We start from the raw sequence: 16,406 nt of genomic DNA, 5'->3' as shown, positions 1-16,406 counted from the left end.
AAGTCTGATCTTTTGAATCTATCTGGCCTGCAGAGTATCTGTGTGAATGCAGGTTTCATCCACAATTGCTGTCCGGTAATATGGAGGATAAAGGGTCACACTGACAGATGAGTGAGAGCACAGATAAAAGGAAGGGAAGAAGCTATGCGGCCACTGTCTTCATCTCAGCTGGGATCCCCACCATAGTAACTCACCTGGTGTCAGCACACCGTGCACGGTGTGCTTTACAGATGGGGCCTCGGCAGCGATCCACACAGGCTTGCACATTTATCTGTCACACAGATGTTCCATCTTCTATTTTCTAGCCAGCAAGGCAACAGCTCGATTTTGCTGGAGGATCACCTCCAGATGTTTAACCAAAAAGAGACCACGCTACCCCACTGAGAGTAAGCAGACATCTTGCTGCATCTGGGTCCACTCAGCAGCTGTACAAATTAGAAAAGGGTTAGCCATAGCATCTCCGTAATGGTCATATTTGTAGTTCCAAAACCCACAGAAAACAACATAATCTGAGTACTTACAAATAGCACCAAGTAACTTTACATTTGAAAAATCTGAACTAAGTCAAACCTGGCAGGCAGAATTTCTCTGTGACTTTTGTTTGTCAATTTTCCTTGCTTATGCTAATTGCCAATTTTTTCCATTCTGGCAAATTTGAGTGTTTAAATAAAAACAGCTTTCTTTAAATACCTAAAACAAAAATAAGAAATGCAGGTTAACTCACTCTGGGCATTTATATTTCTCAGCGCTGGCTCTAGGACATCTGGTATATCTGTTCTGTAGTTTGTGAATCTTCACAGATGATGAAGATGAAGAGAAGATGAAAATGTGTAGTTATGAGTAATATAGATCAATACCTTTGACTTTGCTTCATAACCTAAAGGGAAAAGTGTGAAACCTTAGTTACTAGTACTAAGTGTTCAGGTATTTGGGGTTCCAGCTAAGTGTCATGCCATTATGAGATACTAAGCTATAAAATAATGAAAACCATCAATCTTATACCCTCAGAAAGTTTAAATTGTAGTAAGGAAGATAAACAACTGCTACTGTAAGTAAAAATATCAATACAATATCAGACAGTAGTAAGGGCTATGAAGAAAATATGTGAGTGAGATAGAGGTATAATCTAACAAAAAGAACCAGTCAAACATAAAGACTGGAGGAAGTAAAGAGAGTACCAGATCTGCTAAGGTCCTGGGGAGAATCAGACCAAAGGCTCATGTTAGAAGGACAAGCAGAGACCTTTGTAACTGGAGGGAAGAGATTCTACAAGAAATAGGTGGAGCTAGGTCACAGAATGTCAGTGGACCATGTTGACATGTTTGGATTTCGTCATAAGCATAGTGTGAAACATTTGGGACTTGCATACACAGAACTGATGTTACCCAAGTTATATTTTGAAAAGAATTATTAGAGTTACAGTAAGCCAATGAACTGGTGAAGTCGAAGTAGCCCAAGCAGTTTGTTATTTTGGTAGTTTAGAAAGAAACTGATGATACTTAAGACTGCAGTGATAGCAAAGGAAGTGGACAACTGTGTCCAGATACAAGTTTATACTTTGGAAGTTGGGTTGCTAGGGATTTGCTAATACATGGAATAGAAGAAATGAGAGAGAAACCAGTGAGGATAAAGTCTAGATGGAAATTTGTATGTGTGTGATACTGGTTGGGGGTGGGAGGGATTGAGTCCAGGGGCATTCTGCTTCTGAGTTACAACCTCAACCTTATATTTTTTAAAAAAATGTATTAGCTTTGAAACAGGGTCTTGCTAGGTTGCAGAGTGTCTCACTAAATTGCTGAGACTGGTCTGAAATTGCAATCCTCCTGTCTCAGCCTCCCAAGTACTGGGATTACAGGCCTGCATCACAAGGCTGGCTAAGCTTGAATTCTTGACTCCTGCAATGGGGTGATGCTGTTTACTAAAGTGAGAAAGACTGGACAATCCATCAATACATTTGGTGAGATGGGAATAAAGATTATCTTTGCATTATTTAAAGTTTATTATTCCTTTTTGATGTTTTTAAATTCAAGCATCTTAGTAAGCAACTAAATATCCAAGTTGAGAGCTCAGGGGAAAGTTTGGAATTATTCATATAAATTCAGTTGTCATTATAATATCACTGCCTCAGAAGAGAATGCAAAGTAGAAAGGTATAAAAGTTCTAGGTTTCTGTTCTTCCTTAAAAATCAAAAATTTATATTTTGGAATCTTGGACATGACTCGGCTTTTCTTGGGAATGAAACTCCTTTAGAAAATAAGAGTTTTAAGAATGTTCTTAGACTTTTTTAACTCTAGCATTTTACATATATAATATTTCTACTCATAAATTGCTTTTTCAGTGTCAAGAAACCTTTTTTGGTTTTGGGGTTTTGGGTTTTTTTTTTTTTTTTTTTTTTACAAACCATTAAGAAATTCTACTATTGGAAAAAGAACATTTTGTCATTTGGCTTTTTCTTACCAAGTGATCACAACACTATTCATTCTGGAATTTTTCCCCTTCTCTTTCCTTTAGTATATCAGAAGTAGAGATGAAGCTGAAGGACCTAACTGAAACAAGTGGCACTTTTCTCTGTGTTGCATAATGAAATTTGTTATTTACAATGTCCTCTATGTATCTGTGTCAGTGAGGTTGTAAATGCTGACCAAATTTGATTTATGGGCTAAATGAACTTATTTTTGTGACCTCAGAAATACATTAACAGGTCAGATTTCAGAAAGTTTTCTATTAAAATGAATATATTATTCTTTAAACAATCAGGGTTTTGTCTGTGCTTAAATTTTCTTTGACATGGTTATCTAAGGGAAATTATGTTCTAGTAAATGGACACTCAGTTTGTTTGGTCTTAGGCTTTACCCATGAAGTTCATCTTTTACTTTCCAAGATGCTGTATGATTTTCATCTCATTTCCCTACCTCAGTTGCTTCACCTTCAGTGATACCCATTACTACTGTTTTTAAATAGACACTGGATCTCACATCTGTGCAGTCATCATGATCTAAGCAAGAGGGATTTTGGTCCAATGGATAAAAACCTAGATGACATAGTTTCTAAAGAACATAGAAAAAGAGAAGTGACAGGGAAGTAGCTCAAGTTTTGTTGTGAGGGGAGGTACATGATGGAGGGAGGAGTCAAGGGGAGATTTTCTTTTTAACATAGATAATAATCTTGAAAATGTCCAAATGAGAATATCCCATCAGTGAAGGGAATGGGTGATGGAAAACATAGTGGATGACTATAGGAGTAGGTGGATGAGGTAAAAGCTGAAGGCTTGACTGAGATGGGAGTGCAGAGATTTCACTCACTGTAATGTCGGGAAAGCTGGGTGGCCCATTTGATAAGTGCAATAATTGCAGGGACTGAGTTTCTCTTCCAACGCTTCTGTATTCTGAGCGGAATAAGAAGGGAAGGTATCAGAGTGAGGAGAAGGTGGGATTGTCTGGGTTTGAGGAGAGAAAAGGGAGTATGAAAGAGTCATCAAAAGAGTGAAAGTGGATTAGAGAAATGGAGGAAGATTGCCAGGCAACAGGGAGGCCCATCAAAGGGGCATGGTCCTAAAATTACAGAGAAACTCTTAAGGAGATTGTAATTCATTTTCTAGCATTCACTTGCTTGAGTTTAACAAATATTTAGCATCAACCAAGATTAGAAGGCTTCCTTGTGCAGTGGAATTCATGTTGAAGAGTGTAAGGATATTGGGGGCCACTTAACTGGAACTAGTCCAAAAAGAAGAGAAAAGATCAAATGAAGGCCCTGGCTTGGGGGACCCACTAGTGTTGGGGGAGGGATGGTTGGAGTCAGAATGTCCTGAGAAGTTTCCAAGAGAGAGAACTAGTGTTTGGGATGGAAACCCAGGAGAGTGTGCAGCTGCCAATAAAGACAAGGTTGAAGGTAAGATCATGAAGTTGGGTGCTGAAGTAGAGTGGAAGACCTGACTTTTAGAGGCCACGTAGTCAAGAGGCTAAGAGGCTTTGTTGGCACCAGAGATAAGAAGGAGAGGAACAGAAAGTCTTTTTGACTTAGAAGGTGGTGTGCATGGCTTCTTCTGGGTCACCTGTGACTCCTGTCAAACATCCAGAAGCTGGCTGAGGTTCAGTCACCCTCAGGGAGCAGGGACACGTGACGTGGAATATCATGGGCACTGGCCAGCCTTTCGTGGGCGGCGTGATCTGCACCACCTTTCTGAGGTAGGTGTCAGCCTTACAGACCCACTGGTGTCAATGGTCCATGAGCTCTTTGGAGCTGGCTCCAAACCATCTTTCCAGCTAAACTTTGATAGCAAGAGCCATAGTTTCTTCAACTTGGGGAGCAATCATCCAGAGGAAGTGTCAGAGATCTTACTGCAGATGGTCAATCTGAGGGGCTTTTCAGCTTTGGTTACCTTTTCTTAGGTAAAGCCCTTATCCCCACAGTGTACTCCCTAACCTGCTCTTTGACGTGAGGTGATGGTGGCGATAGGGGCTCTGGGCTCCTGGTGGCCTCTTCCTCTCTGAAGAGTTAGTGGGTGTTTGTCACCCAGTGTCCTTATCGCCAGTGTTTCAGCACAAATTAGGCCTTTTCCTTTAAAAACATTGCTTTCATTCTATGATCTCTCGTGTTCTTTCTCTAAAAGCCAACTACTTGGGATTCTAAGACTGCCTAGTCAAAACTCAGGACCTGTATCCTGTCTCCTTTCTCCAGCTTCTCAGCACTGCGCTATAATAGTATTGAACATTGGAACTGCTCATGAGTGTTCAGAATTGGGACAAAAGTATGGAAAAATTATTCCCTAAAATTTATTCAAAGACGTTTTAAACATGATAAGAAGAACACTCGTACATTCTTTAATCTTAAATTTGTTTTTGTTTTCATTTTGATATGGGCTTTCATTGGTATGTGTTCTCTTAGCTTGATCATATCTCTCTTATGTTTGGAGAGGTATAGATCTCACATATGGTTTATTCTAAATGATATTTTATTTCTAGAGATTCTTACTGTCCACCCAAATATAGTATGAACTCCAGCATCATCTTTTTAGCATTTTATTCTCGTCCTCAAACCCCACTAGCCTCTCAGTTGCACAAATGCACTGGGTTCCTTGTCCAGTCCAGGGTCCCCACACACTTTGCTTTAAAGCCAGAAATGCTCCCACTCCTATTTCCACCCCTGCTTCCACCCCTCACACACATGTCACTAACTCTTTCTCATCCTTCCTTTCTTGTGTCTCACCCTAAATATGTGTCCTCAGTGAAACTCACCCTCTTTCCTTCTTGCCAACCAGCATGTGCTGTTACAGCACCCTGAGCTTCTTTCTTTAAAGCATTTGTCTTACATAAAACAAGTTGTTTATGTAAATAAATAAATAAAAGTTTATCAATCTAGTTCCTCCCTTTTAAACACACTGAAATCTAAGCTCTGTGAGGGCAGGACAGTGCTCATTTTCCTATGCTCAGCATGCTGTCTTAAACATTCAATAGATAATTGTCAAGCAAATGATTGAAGACTCCCAGGGCACATACCTGCCATGGTATTGAGGGAATCTGTCGGCCTGTTTGGGGTCATTGGAGGTTGTGTGACCCAGTGGAAATCTCTAAGCCTAAACAGGCCACCCATCAAAGTTTGAGTACTTATGTATTTAAACTTTAAAATATGTTTATTTTAGCTGGGCATAGTGGCTCTCACCTATTATCTCAGCACTTGGGAGGCCAACACAGGAGGATTTCAGGTTCAGGGCCAGCTTTAGTGAGACCTTGTTTCAAAATAAAAAATAAACTGGACTAGGGGTGAAGCTCACAGGTAGAAAGCAGAAAAAAAAAGAAATGTGTCTAGTTTTTAAAATCCAGCTTGTGTGAATGGGAGCTAATCTGTATTCATGGTTTTAATGCTGGTATTATAAGTGTGCTGCTGTTATGATAATTGGCAATCTGCATGTTTCTTACATAGGCATTGACTTAGCAGAAGACTCCAACCACTCTTGAAAACACAGATGATCAATGAGCAAGACCATTGTGAAATAAAACAAAGATAAATTTAGCTTAATACTATTTCTTCATTTAGTAAGCTTTTATACTATGGTGTTTTGCTACTATCTAAGTTAGATGTATTAATAGTTATCTTTTAAAATCAGTAAGCAGCTAATTCATATGCTTTTAAAAATAATAATTTATAAAATAACTGAAATGGGCTGGTGATGTAGCTCAGTGGTAGAGCACTCTTCTAGTATGCACAAAGCCCTGAATACAATTCCCAGCACTGGAAAAATCCTGAAATGTCTAAATAATGATTTTCAAATTAAAAATAATTTGCTATTTCTTTTCTTTTATTTATTTATTCATTTATTTGGTGGTACTGGGGATGGAACGCGTGTGATCCTCCTGTCTCTGCCTCCTAAGCGCAGGGATTACAGTCATATGCCACCATGCCCGGCTTCTATTATATAATTTCACTTGGCTCTGTTCAGTTAACATTTTTGTGTCATAAACATGTTTAAATCATCTGTATTTTTAAATTTCAGAATTTCAAAATGAATTATTTATGTTTTACATTTTTCAAAATGTTTTCTTATTTGACTATAATTTGACTATATTGATACCAGAAAATTAGATTAACATGAGAGACTGCTAAGATTTGTATTTTGTTTTTTTATAGGGCTAACATTTGTTTTAAAAAAATGAGACTTAAGAAAACTTTGAATTACTCCCTTTCCTCTTTTGAGAAAGTATTATACCAACAATACTTGTACTTAAAAACCTCAGTAGTGATGGTACATGTCTGTAATCCCAGTACTTGGGAGACTGAGATAGAAGTATCCCAGATTCAAGGATAGCCTCAGCAACACAGGGAGACTCTTAGTGACATAATGAGACTCTGTTCCTAAAAACAAAACAAAACAAAAAATTAAAAGGTCAGTCGGTATGTAGCTTGGAAGTAGAATGGTCCTGAGGTTAATCCCCAGTACCAAAAAAAAGTAAAAAATAAAGTCTGCACAAAAGTTTCATGGTTTCTATGGACATGGTTTGTTTACCTTTCTTCCCACATTTATACCATTTTGCAAGCACATTAGAAAGCAATCCATTTAAAACAACACACAACAAGAGAAAAATGGGGCTACTTTAGATTTGACATTACTGCATACCTGTTAATTCTGAAATAGACGATCAACGATTAGAAACCAGAGGGTACTGAAGTAGGTATCTTAGAAATCAAAGTATAACTTGCTTTCTGTCACCATCAAGAACTATTGACTTTTGAACCCCTGAACACTCTCTTCTAGCTGCTTTCGAAATCTATTGAGCAACTGAAGCAACCAGGCAGTCACCTGGAGGAAGCCGAGGAAGAGCTTCAGGGGGACCAGGCGATGCAGGAAGACAGAGCGCCCTCTAGTGACAACAGGACTAGGCGCGACAGCAGTGCTTGTGTGGATGACACACTGGGACAAGTTGGGCCTGTGAAGGTCAAGGAGGAACCTGTGGACAGTGACGAAGATGCTCAGATCCAGGAAATGGAATCTGGGGAGCAGGCTGCTTTTATGCAACAGGTAATAGGCAAAGATTTAGCTCCAGGATTTGTAATTAAAGTCATTATCTGAACATTAAATGCATTGCAGGTTTCAGTAAATGGATATCATTTTCTCTCAGTTTATAGCAATGGCTGATTTGATTTTAGTGTTTAAGGATTTGAACTAATACAGGTAAATTCATACATCCATGTAGAGATCTATCTATCTCGATCTCTCAGTAGATAGCAAGGTTTCATTGAAACTCCGCTGATAAGAAAATACCTGTTACACCGAAACTATACTACATAATATCTAAGGAATTAATAGGCTTTCCATTCATCCCAAAGCCTGCTACACCAGATACTTATAAGGAAAACGAACTCACTGTTGTGTTTAGTTAATCTGTTGAGATCAGTGCCTGCTAGATATAGTCTGCAGACTGATCAATGAAACATTTTATTAGTTTTTTTTTTTTTTTTTTTTTTTTTTTTTCCGGTACTGGGGATGGAACCTAGGGGCATCCTACCTCTGAGCTACACTCCCAGCCCTATTTTTCATTCTTTATTTTGAAACAAGGTCTCACTGAGTTGTAGAGGGCCTCACTAAGTAGCCGAGGCTGTCGACGAATTAGCGATCCTTCTGTCTCAGCCTCTGAAGTACTAGGATTACGAGCGTGCGCCACCACCCCTGGCTCAGCTTTGATTCTTTTGAACATGTAGAGGTCAATTTTCACATCACTGTACAAAATGTACCATACTATAGTCTTGAACACTGTTAAAGGTAGTCTGCCCCTTCCTTCCTCTCTCTTTTCTGTTAAGTAGAAATGTTCTGGTTACCATGCCAGTAGTCCTAGGCTATTGTGTAGATCTCAATTGAAAATATTAGGAATACAGGTGGTTTTAGGTATATAGACGCAAATTGGAGTACTATTTTAAACATTACACCGTGTCTCACATAGAAGTGAACATTTTACTTTTATCTTGTGTGACTTGACGACATCGTCTGTTGAAAAAGATCAGCTGAAGCAGATGCAGATGTTGGTGAGAAATAATGCAGCATTGTGGTCCAATCAGATACTACATCATATCTACAATGGCAGAAAACTCAAAGTATGAGTATCGCCCGCTTTCAAGTGAAAATCCATTTTAAAAGAAGGTGCATTGTATTTTGCAATCATCACTAGAATCTCTTAAACTTAATCTATGATTAAATTAAGTGTTGCGACCCTACATTTCACTGTGGCAGAGGAAAAAAATCCTGAAAGCCGGGTTTAACAGCATTGACTCGTACATACTGCACCTTCAGAAAGACTATGTCTTTGATGCTATAAAATAAAAACAACTCTGAAGGCAACAGAAGACAATGTTTATTTAAAGTCAGTGCTCTGTCAGGTCCTGCTGTTCTCCTACAGAAAAGTGATTCTGTGAGGCTGAACAGGAAATGCCTTGTGGAAACAGGAAGTCCCGGTGATTCATGTACTGAGGAATGTAGGGGAAAAAAAATCCGAGGATAGTGTTTTACTCTTTCTGTTTTTAAAGGGCACTCTATGAATTGATTTATTGTCTAAGTAAATAACACCACAAGTAGGGAAATTGTTACGGAAGCTTTTCACTGGAACATTTCCTTCATATACCCTTTTGATATGTTTACCTTGTTTTATAGGTTTGCTTTTGTTAAGCTAGTTAAAGGTTCATTGTATTAAGACCCCTTTAATATGGATAATCCAGATTGACCTAGATCTTTGTGAGGTTTTTTTCTATTAAAATATTTATATTTCTAAATTTGAAGTCTTTTAAGGTGTAGTATCCTGTTTCAAAGGTGATAGAGCACTTTTGCCAAATGTAGACATTGTTCAATTGTATGTTATTGGCACGTGTTGTTTACATTTTGCTGTGACATTTAAAAATATTTCTTTAAAAATGTTACTGCTAAAGATACATTATCCTTTTTTAAAAAGGTTCCATTCAAATTAAATTAACATAACTAGAAACTAGAAAGTTTAAAACTTTTCCATATAATGAAAGTCCTTCTCATAATTTGACAAATAGCTATAACAGGCAACATTCCCTATCACCAACATATTTTGGTTAGTATATTCCTTCATATTAAAATGACTTTTTTGTCAGTTGTTTTGCATTAAAAATATGGCATGCCTAAGATAAAATTGTATATTTTCTCCATCTCATAAATATTCATTTTCTTCAAAGTCTTTTTTTCAACCTCATAAAAAAGGGATAGTGCATCTTTTAAAATACATTTTATTTGGGGAGGAACATGTGGCTGAGCAGACTTTTGTATAATATTACTTCAAAGATATGTAATCACAAACAAAAAAATCCTATTTTTTATAATGTCATTTGAAAGAGCTTCATCAGTACAGTTGGTGGACGTTAATTGTTTGAATTTGATAGTCTTTGAATTTATTCAAGAAACTACCTGGAACCAGTGAAAGGGAAGCTGGACTTAATTTTAGAAATAATTGATAAATGTCTCTTTTAAAATCGACTGTATTTATTATCATTTACACCCTTGAAGGTGATCTCTTGTTTTGTGTTGTAAATATATTGTTTGTATGTTTCCCTTCTTGCCTTCTGTTATAAGTCTCTTCCTTTCTCAAATAAAGTTTTTTTAAAAGATCCCCTTTCATACATTTGGCTTTGTGTAAACTTTATATATTTAATTGAATTTGAAACTTGTATGCTAGGTCTCATACACCAAAATATATCGCCATTTTTTGCTGAAAAAATAAAGATCTCTTGAGCAGTTACTTCTAATACCATTAAAATAATGCATTCAACAAGAATGACTTTAAATTATTTACATCAGCCATTATGAAATAGCAAATATATGTAAAATTTGCAACATCTCCTTTTTCCAGTGTGATCTTTTCCATGATATATTATCATCTTTGGTATTTAAATTAAAATGTCAACTCCTAAATATAAAACTTTCAATAAATAGGTGCCAGTTCATAACATTAAAAATTATTTTTAAAAATCTTAACATAATCCCTTGAATATAACAAGTACTCAATAAATATTAAAAGAATAATTTTCCAAGTACTGTAATAACTGCTTATTATGAGATTCTGAACTACAAGTATAAAATGATAGTAAATAAATTTAAAGAGAAGATAGTAATTAAACAATGTCCCATTATATGATAACAATTACTGTAATACTAGAGTCAAGAACAGAGAATCAACTTGGGTAAAGGGAACTGTGGCACACACCACATGTGTCGCAGGTGCCTGAGGTGCCTGCCCTACTCCTTCCTGCTCTGCCAGCAAAACTGACCAGAGCTTCACAGTGTATTTCTGTACATTTGCTTATATCGTTTAAAAGTGGTATTTTTTGTTCTTTGATTCGCTTAATCTAAATCTTTAATGGTCTCATACAGATAAATGTTGTTCTAAGTCACAACAGTATTGCATTATTTGAGTGTGAAGGAATATAGATGGGTAATTATTGAATGTATCACAATGGGTTATCATTACACAATACCATAAATTTGATTTTTGATATTTGTTTTGTTTTGTGCTGAGGATTGAACCGAGGGCATTATACCTCTGAGCTATACTACCCCAGACCTTTTTAATTTTTGCTTTGAAACAAGGGCCCACTAGGTTGCTGAGAGGCTCACTACCTACTGAGGCTGACCTTGAACCTGCAATCTTTCTGTCTCAGCCTCCTGAGTGCTGGGATTCTAGTTGTATGCCACCAAACCCAGATTTAAATTTGATAATTTCGTCATAACTCTGGAATACCATGAATGCTATTCAGAACTGCCTGAAATTTGCCTTTGGATTGGTATAAGATTAACTGAGTATAGAAATCCTAAAATAAAAAAGGAATCAATTATGCCATGATTTTATAGTGTGTATCTGATTTCTGAAGTCTTATGTCAAGTAACCATTTTAATAAAAAGCATCTATCTAAGGTTAGAAATCTTTCTCCATGAAAATGATCTTCCCCAAGGCTCAGTATAAATAATAATTATGTTTCTTCTCTGGCAGTAAGAACATCTCATTGATGGTGACAGTAGTTCCTGAGTGTAGAATGCTACTTTTCACAGATGTGAGAAAAGCAGTCTTTAGAAATATTTTGCTTCATACTCCTTTTATGTAGAGAATATTAAAAAGAAATGGACACAACATTTTTAAATCTAGTACTTAACAGATACATATGGAGAGAGAGAGAGAGCAAGATAGAGACAACAATATTGTTTTAATTTAGCGTTTCTTTGTGACTTTTATCAATAATTGGAGCATACAATTGTAAATAAAGTAGGTATAAATGATGGGTATACAGTTGAAGGTTTGCAACTGAGGTCTAATTTTGATCAATTATAGTCCAGGACTTTTTTTTGTGTGTGTGGTACTGGGGTTCCTGGAAGCCCTTCTACCTCGGGGCTACACTCCCAGACCTATTTTATATTTTTGAAACAGGGTCTCTTAAACCAGCGCGGCTGGCTTTGAACCTGCGCGATCCTCCAGTCTCTGCCTCCCAAGCGCGGGGATTACAAGCGTGCGCCACCATGCCCAGCCTTAGTCCAGAACTTTTTAATACAAACTTTTATTGGTGCATTATAACTGTACATCATACGAGGCATAAAGTGATAGGAATAATATGCATGGACACAGTTCTTGGCGTGTTTCCCTCCAATTTCCACTCCTCTCCTTCTTCTCTGTACATGTAATTGAGATCAGTATTGGTCATTTAATATTTGTACATAACATTAAACTGTTTTTAGTCAAAAGCTTTAAGAAGTAAGAGGAGTTTGAGACTATCATTTCTTTTAACATTGATAATTTATCTATCTACTTTTAGGAGGAAAGTCTATGAGGGTGATGAAAGAATTTAGGCAAATAAAAGAGATATTAGGATGTAACTTTTCTGTTAAGGTAAGAATATATGTAGCCGGGTGTGGTGGTGCACACTCTTGTAATCCCCGCACTTGGGAGGCGGAGACAGGAGGATGGCGCAGGTTCGAAGCCAGCCGTGCTGGCTTAAGAGACCCTGTTTCAAAATATAAAATAGGTCTGGGAGTGTAGCCTGGAGGTAGAAGGGCTTCCAGGAACCCCAGTACTACAAAAAAAAAAAAATTATATATATATATATATATATATATATATATATATATGTGTGTGTGTGTATGTATGTATATGTATGTAGACTTCAAAAGATTCCCCAGTTTTTGTTGTTGTTTTTATAATAACATCTGTAAGGTTTATAAACTGTGTTTAGACAATGTAATGTTGGATCATCTTGATTTACAAAAAGACATTTTTTGTTTGTTTTTTTCGGTGGTACTTGGGTTCCTGGAAGCCCTTCTACCTCTGGGCTACACTCCCAGACCTATCTTATTTTTGGAAAGAGGGTTTCTTAAACCAGCGTGGCTGGCTTCCGACCTGCGCAATCCTTCTGTCTCCGCCTCCCAAGCGCTGGGATTACGCGCATGTGCCACCACGCCCGGCTCAAAAAGACATTTTGAGTGTTGAACTCTACATTGTGCCAGGCAGGCAGCCTTTTGAGTTCTTCCTGCCTGTCAACCCATTCTGCATACCCATGCCTATCGGTTTCTTCAAGCACTCAGGTCTTAGGTAGGTTCCCTCTAATCCAGTCCTGAAGTCAGGGCGGCCCAGTTCCATGGCTGTCCACCTGCCCACCTTTCACCCAGGCCTTCTGGCACCAGCGCCCCTGTTCTCAACGTTCACCCCCACGCTGTCTTGCGGCAGTTCTCCATGTCCCACATGCTCCCTTCTGTCCAGTTTCTCCAGTTGATACGCGTCTGTCCTCCCTCTCTCTCCCACTTTCTAGCATTTACCAAACTGTTTTCAATCTATTATCTCTTAATTACTGCTACAAATGACAAGATTAGGACTTTTTAAATTCACAGCTGAGAGTTATCATTCTTATAATATGTCCAGCCATTTAAATCATGAAAACTTATGGGGTTTTTTGTTTGTTTTGTTTTGTTTTATTTTCCTGACCAGAGTCCGTGCTGGGATGGAGTGAAAGAGAGTTACTGAGCCCAGGGCACCTGCAGGCTTGGGGGCAGGTTGGGGGACTAGGAGAGGACTTGGACCAGCTGAGCTGCCCAGCACATCACTTTCCTGCGTTCCCTAACCAAGGCACAGAGCCTGATTCCTGGGCACAACACTCGCTGTTAAAAATGTGTCAGAACTGTGAAAGATGCACTTGACAATCATTCTGACCTAAAACCATCTGCATGAAGTGTTGTGAAAGGGGACATGTGTTCATTTGTTGAATTCTAGATCTCCTGGGTGGGTTTGTAATGAGAAGATGCATAAAAAATCCTTTTGAGAAAAACTGAGATCCTGACCACACCCCAGCAGGGTCTGGCCCTGCCATTCTGACAGGGAGCTCAGGAATCTAAATTTTTCAAGTTCCTTGGGAGAATCTGATTCAGCTGTGGCTTTGGAGATGCCAACGGCCCTAACCACTTCCTGAAAAATGGCCTGAATTGTAATAGCTTTTGCCTACGACCCTCGGTTCTCTGACTCATAGTTTTCAGAATGTACTGTCTCCTATTTCTGGCATGTTTTTCTGAGATTCTTCTACAATTTGATTCAACTATAGATCATTCTCCCTATATTCATTGCTGTTACTTTAGCGCTTGTACTTTTTGACTGTTTCTCGCTTTTAGTTAATTGACCAGGACTTGGCAAGTTGCTTTCCTTCACAAGTTCTGTGCTGTTGTGCTTTTAAAAACTGAGATCAAATTCATTTAGCATAAAGTTCACCATTTTAAGTATTTTAAACTCTATCATCCAATCATTTCTATTGTGTTAGATGTCACTAATATCTAATTCCAGAACGTTTTCATCATCCCAGCGACTTAACCATTCACTCCCCATTCCCTTGGCTTCCTAACCCGTGGCAACCATGACCTACTTTATATCTATATGGCCTTGCCTATTATGGACACTCCTCATACATGAAATCACACATTATACATCTTTTGTCTCTGCCATCTTCACATAACATTTTCAAGGTGTGTCCACATTGCCGTATGTGTAGTATTTCTCTCTTTCTTGTGGCTGAATAATATTCCATTGTATGGATATATTGCCTTTTTATCAATTCATTCATTGACAGACATTTGAATTATTTTTATTTTTGTCTCTTATAGGTAATGCTGGCATGAATATGTATGTACAAGTTTTTGTATTGATATTATTTAACCTATCTTAAGTGTATCCCTGGGAATGAAATTTCTGGTCATATGGTAATTCTAACTTGTTGAGGAGCCACCAAATTGTTTTGCCCATAGCTGAACTCTTTCTTTCCCACTAGCAACATATGAGGGCTCCGATTTCTCCACATTTTCACATTTTCTCTGATACATCATTTTTCTGTTTTTTGTTTTTTGTTTTTTTTTTTTTTTGGTGGTAGCCATGCTAATGAGTGTGAGGTATTATCATTCTTACTTTGTTTTCTGTAACACTCAAGAATAATGATTATGGTCATCTTTACATTTGCTTATTGGCCATTTATATAACTTTCTTGGAAAAATGTATTCAAGTCCTTTACCCTTTTTGTAAAGTTGTTTTTTTATTGGTGGGTTATCAACATTTATTAAGATATATGTTGCTTATTGGACCTTTATCAGATATATGAGTCCTTAATGAGTAAACAGTTTGAACGTCACTGAACTTCAGTTTATTGATGATTATTTTGGTGTGTGTGCTTCTGGTGTTACAGTTAAGAAACCATATCCTAATCCAAGATTTACCCCTCTGGCTCCTTCTAAGAGTTGTGTAACACTTACTTTCACGTCTTTGACCCATTTTGAGGTACATACATTATTTTAAAAATAATTTTCTTTCCTGCCTTTGAGTCATTCTTGGAGATAAGACCTTCATGAATGTTGGGCTCTATTCTGTCATGCTTCATCTTTTTCTCTTATTTCTCATCAGTTTTACTCCTGCTTTTCTGCCATTCCTGCTGCTAACTCTGGTTGCTTTCTAGCATTTGGTATGGCTTTTTTTTTCTTTTACAAAGAATCATTTAAATGAACAATCTTAATGTTTATTATATCTGATATACACTGAATAAAAATGTTTATTTTTTAAGAAATGCCTGTTTTCCTGGTGCTCTTTAAAAACCAAATCAATTGTTTTTCTTCACAGATATGATTTTAATTCCTACCTTGATACCCACCTTCACTTTTGTCTACTTTGCATTTCAATTTCATGTTGTGCTAAAATGTTCGTGTTTTTGCCCAGAGCTTGGCACCTCTATTTAACAGGATTTCTGGAAAGACCCTTAATTTACTCTGTTAAAACTGGTGGACACCATTACATGCCTGTAATCCTAGTACTTGAGAGGCTGAGACAGAAGGATCACAGGTTTGTGACCAGCCTCAGCAATATTGAGATTCTCAGTAACTCAGTGAGACTGTTTCAAAATTAAAAAATAAAAAGGCCTTAAGGTGTACTTAAGAGGTAGAATGCCCCTGGGTTCTCCTCATTATAACAACAACAACAAAAAAAAAAAAAAGGTAGCCACATAGCTATTGAAGACTTAAAATGTGGCTGGTGAAAGCTGAAATATGCCCTAAATGCAAAATACATGCAAGATTTCAAAGATATAATATGAAAATATATTTTATTTTAATGTAGTTATTAGAAAATATATAATTAATGTGCATGGCTTTCATTTGTGACTCACATTATATTTTTATATTTACATTTCTGCTTTAGATCAACTTCATTTTATTTTATTTTTGAAGTACTGGGGATTGAACCCAGGGATGCTCTATCTCTAAGCTACATGCCAAGCTCCATTTTTTATTTTGAAGCAGGGTCTTGCGAAGTTGCTGAGCTTGGCCTTAAACCTGCAGTCTTCCTTGCCTCAGACTCCCAGGTACTAGGATAACAGGCATGCACCGTGAGAATTTTATATTT

At 37.4% G+C, this 16,406-nt stretch overlaps 1 protein-coding gene across 14 annotated transcripts in view; it reads left to right on the top strand.

The window, feature by feature from the left end:
• Positions 1-16,406, top strand: part of HDAC9 (histone deacetylase 9) — a gene marked incomplete at its 3' end in the record, with an annotated part of 511,771 nt that overhangs the window by 175,391 nt on the left and 319,974 nt on the right. For 9 of the 14 annotated variants that reach the window (XM_080701504.1, XM_080701495.1, XM_080701497.1 and 6 more), the window contains one exon: positions 7,250-7,564. In XM_080701504.1, coding sequence (XP_080557630.1) covers positions 7,250-7,564 — 315 coding nt within the window. Of the gene's footprint in view, positions 1-7,249; positions 7,565-16,406 lie in introns of those variants that run through there. The other 5 variants (XM_080701494.1, XM_080701502.1, XM_080701500.1 and 2 more) reach the window with 1 other exon arrangement.

This window comes from Muscardinus avellanarius (genome assembly GCF_963383645.1).
Source record: "Muscardinus avellanarius genome assembly, chromosome: 9".
NCBI lineage: Eukaryota > Metazoa > Chordata > Mammalia > Rodentia > Gliridae > Muscardinus > Muscardinus avellanarius.
The sequence above is the reverse complement of the archived record's forward strand: the minus strand, read 5'-3'. Positions and strand labels throughout refer to the sequence as shown.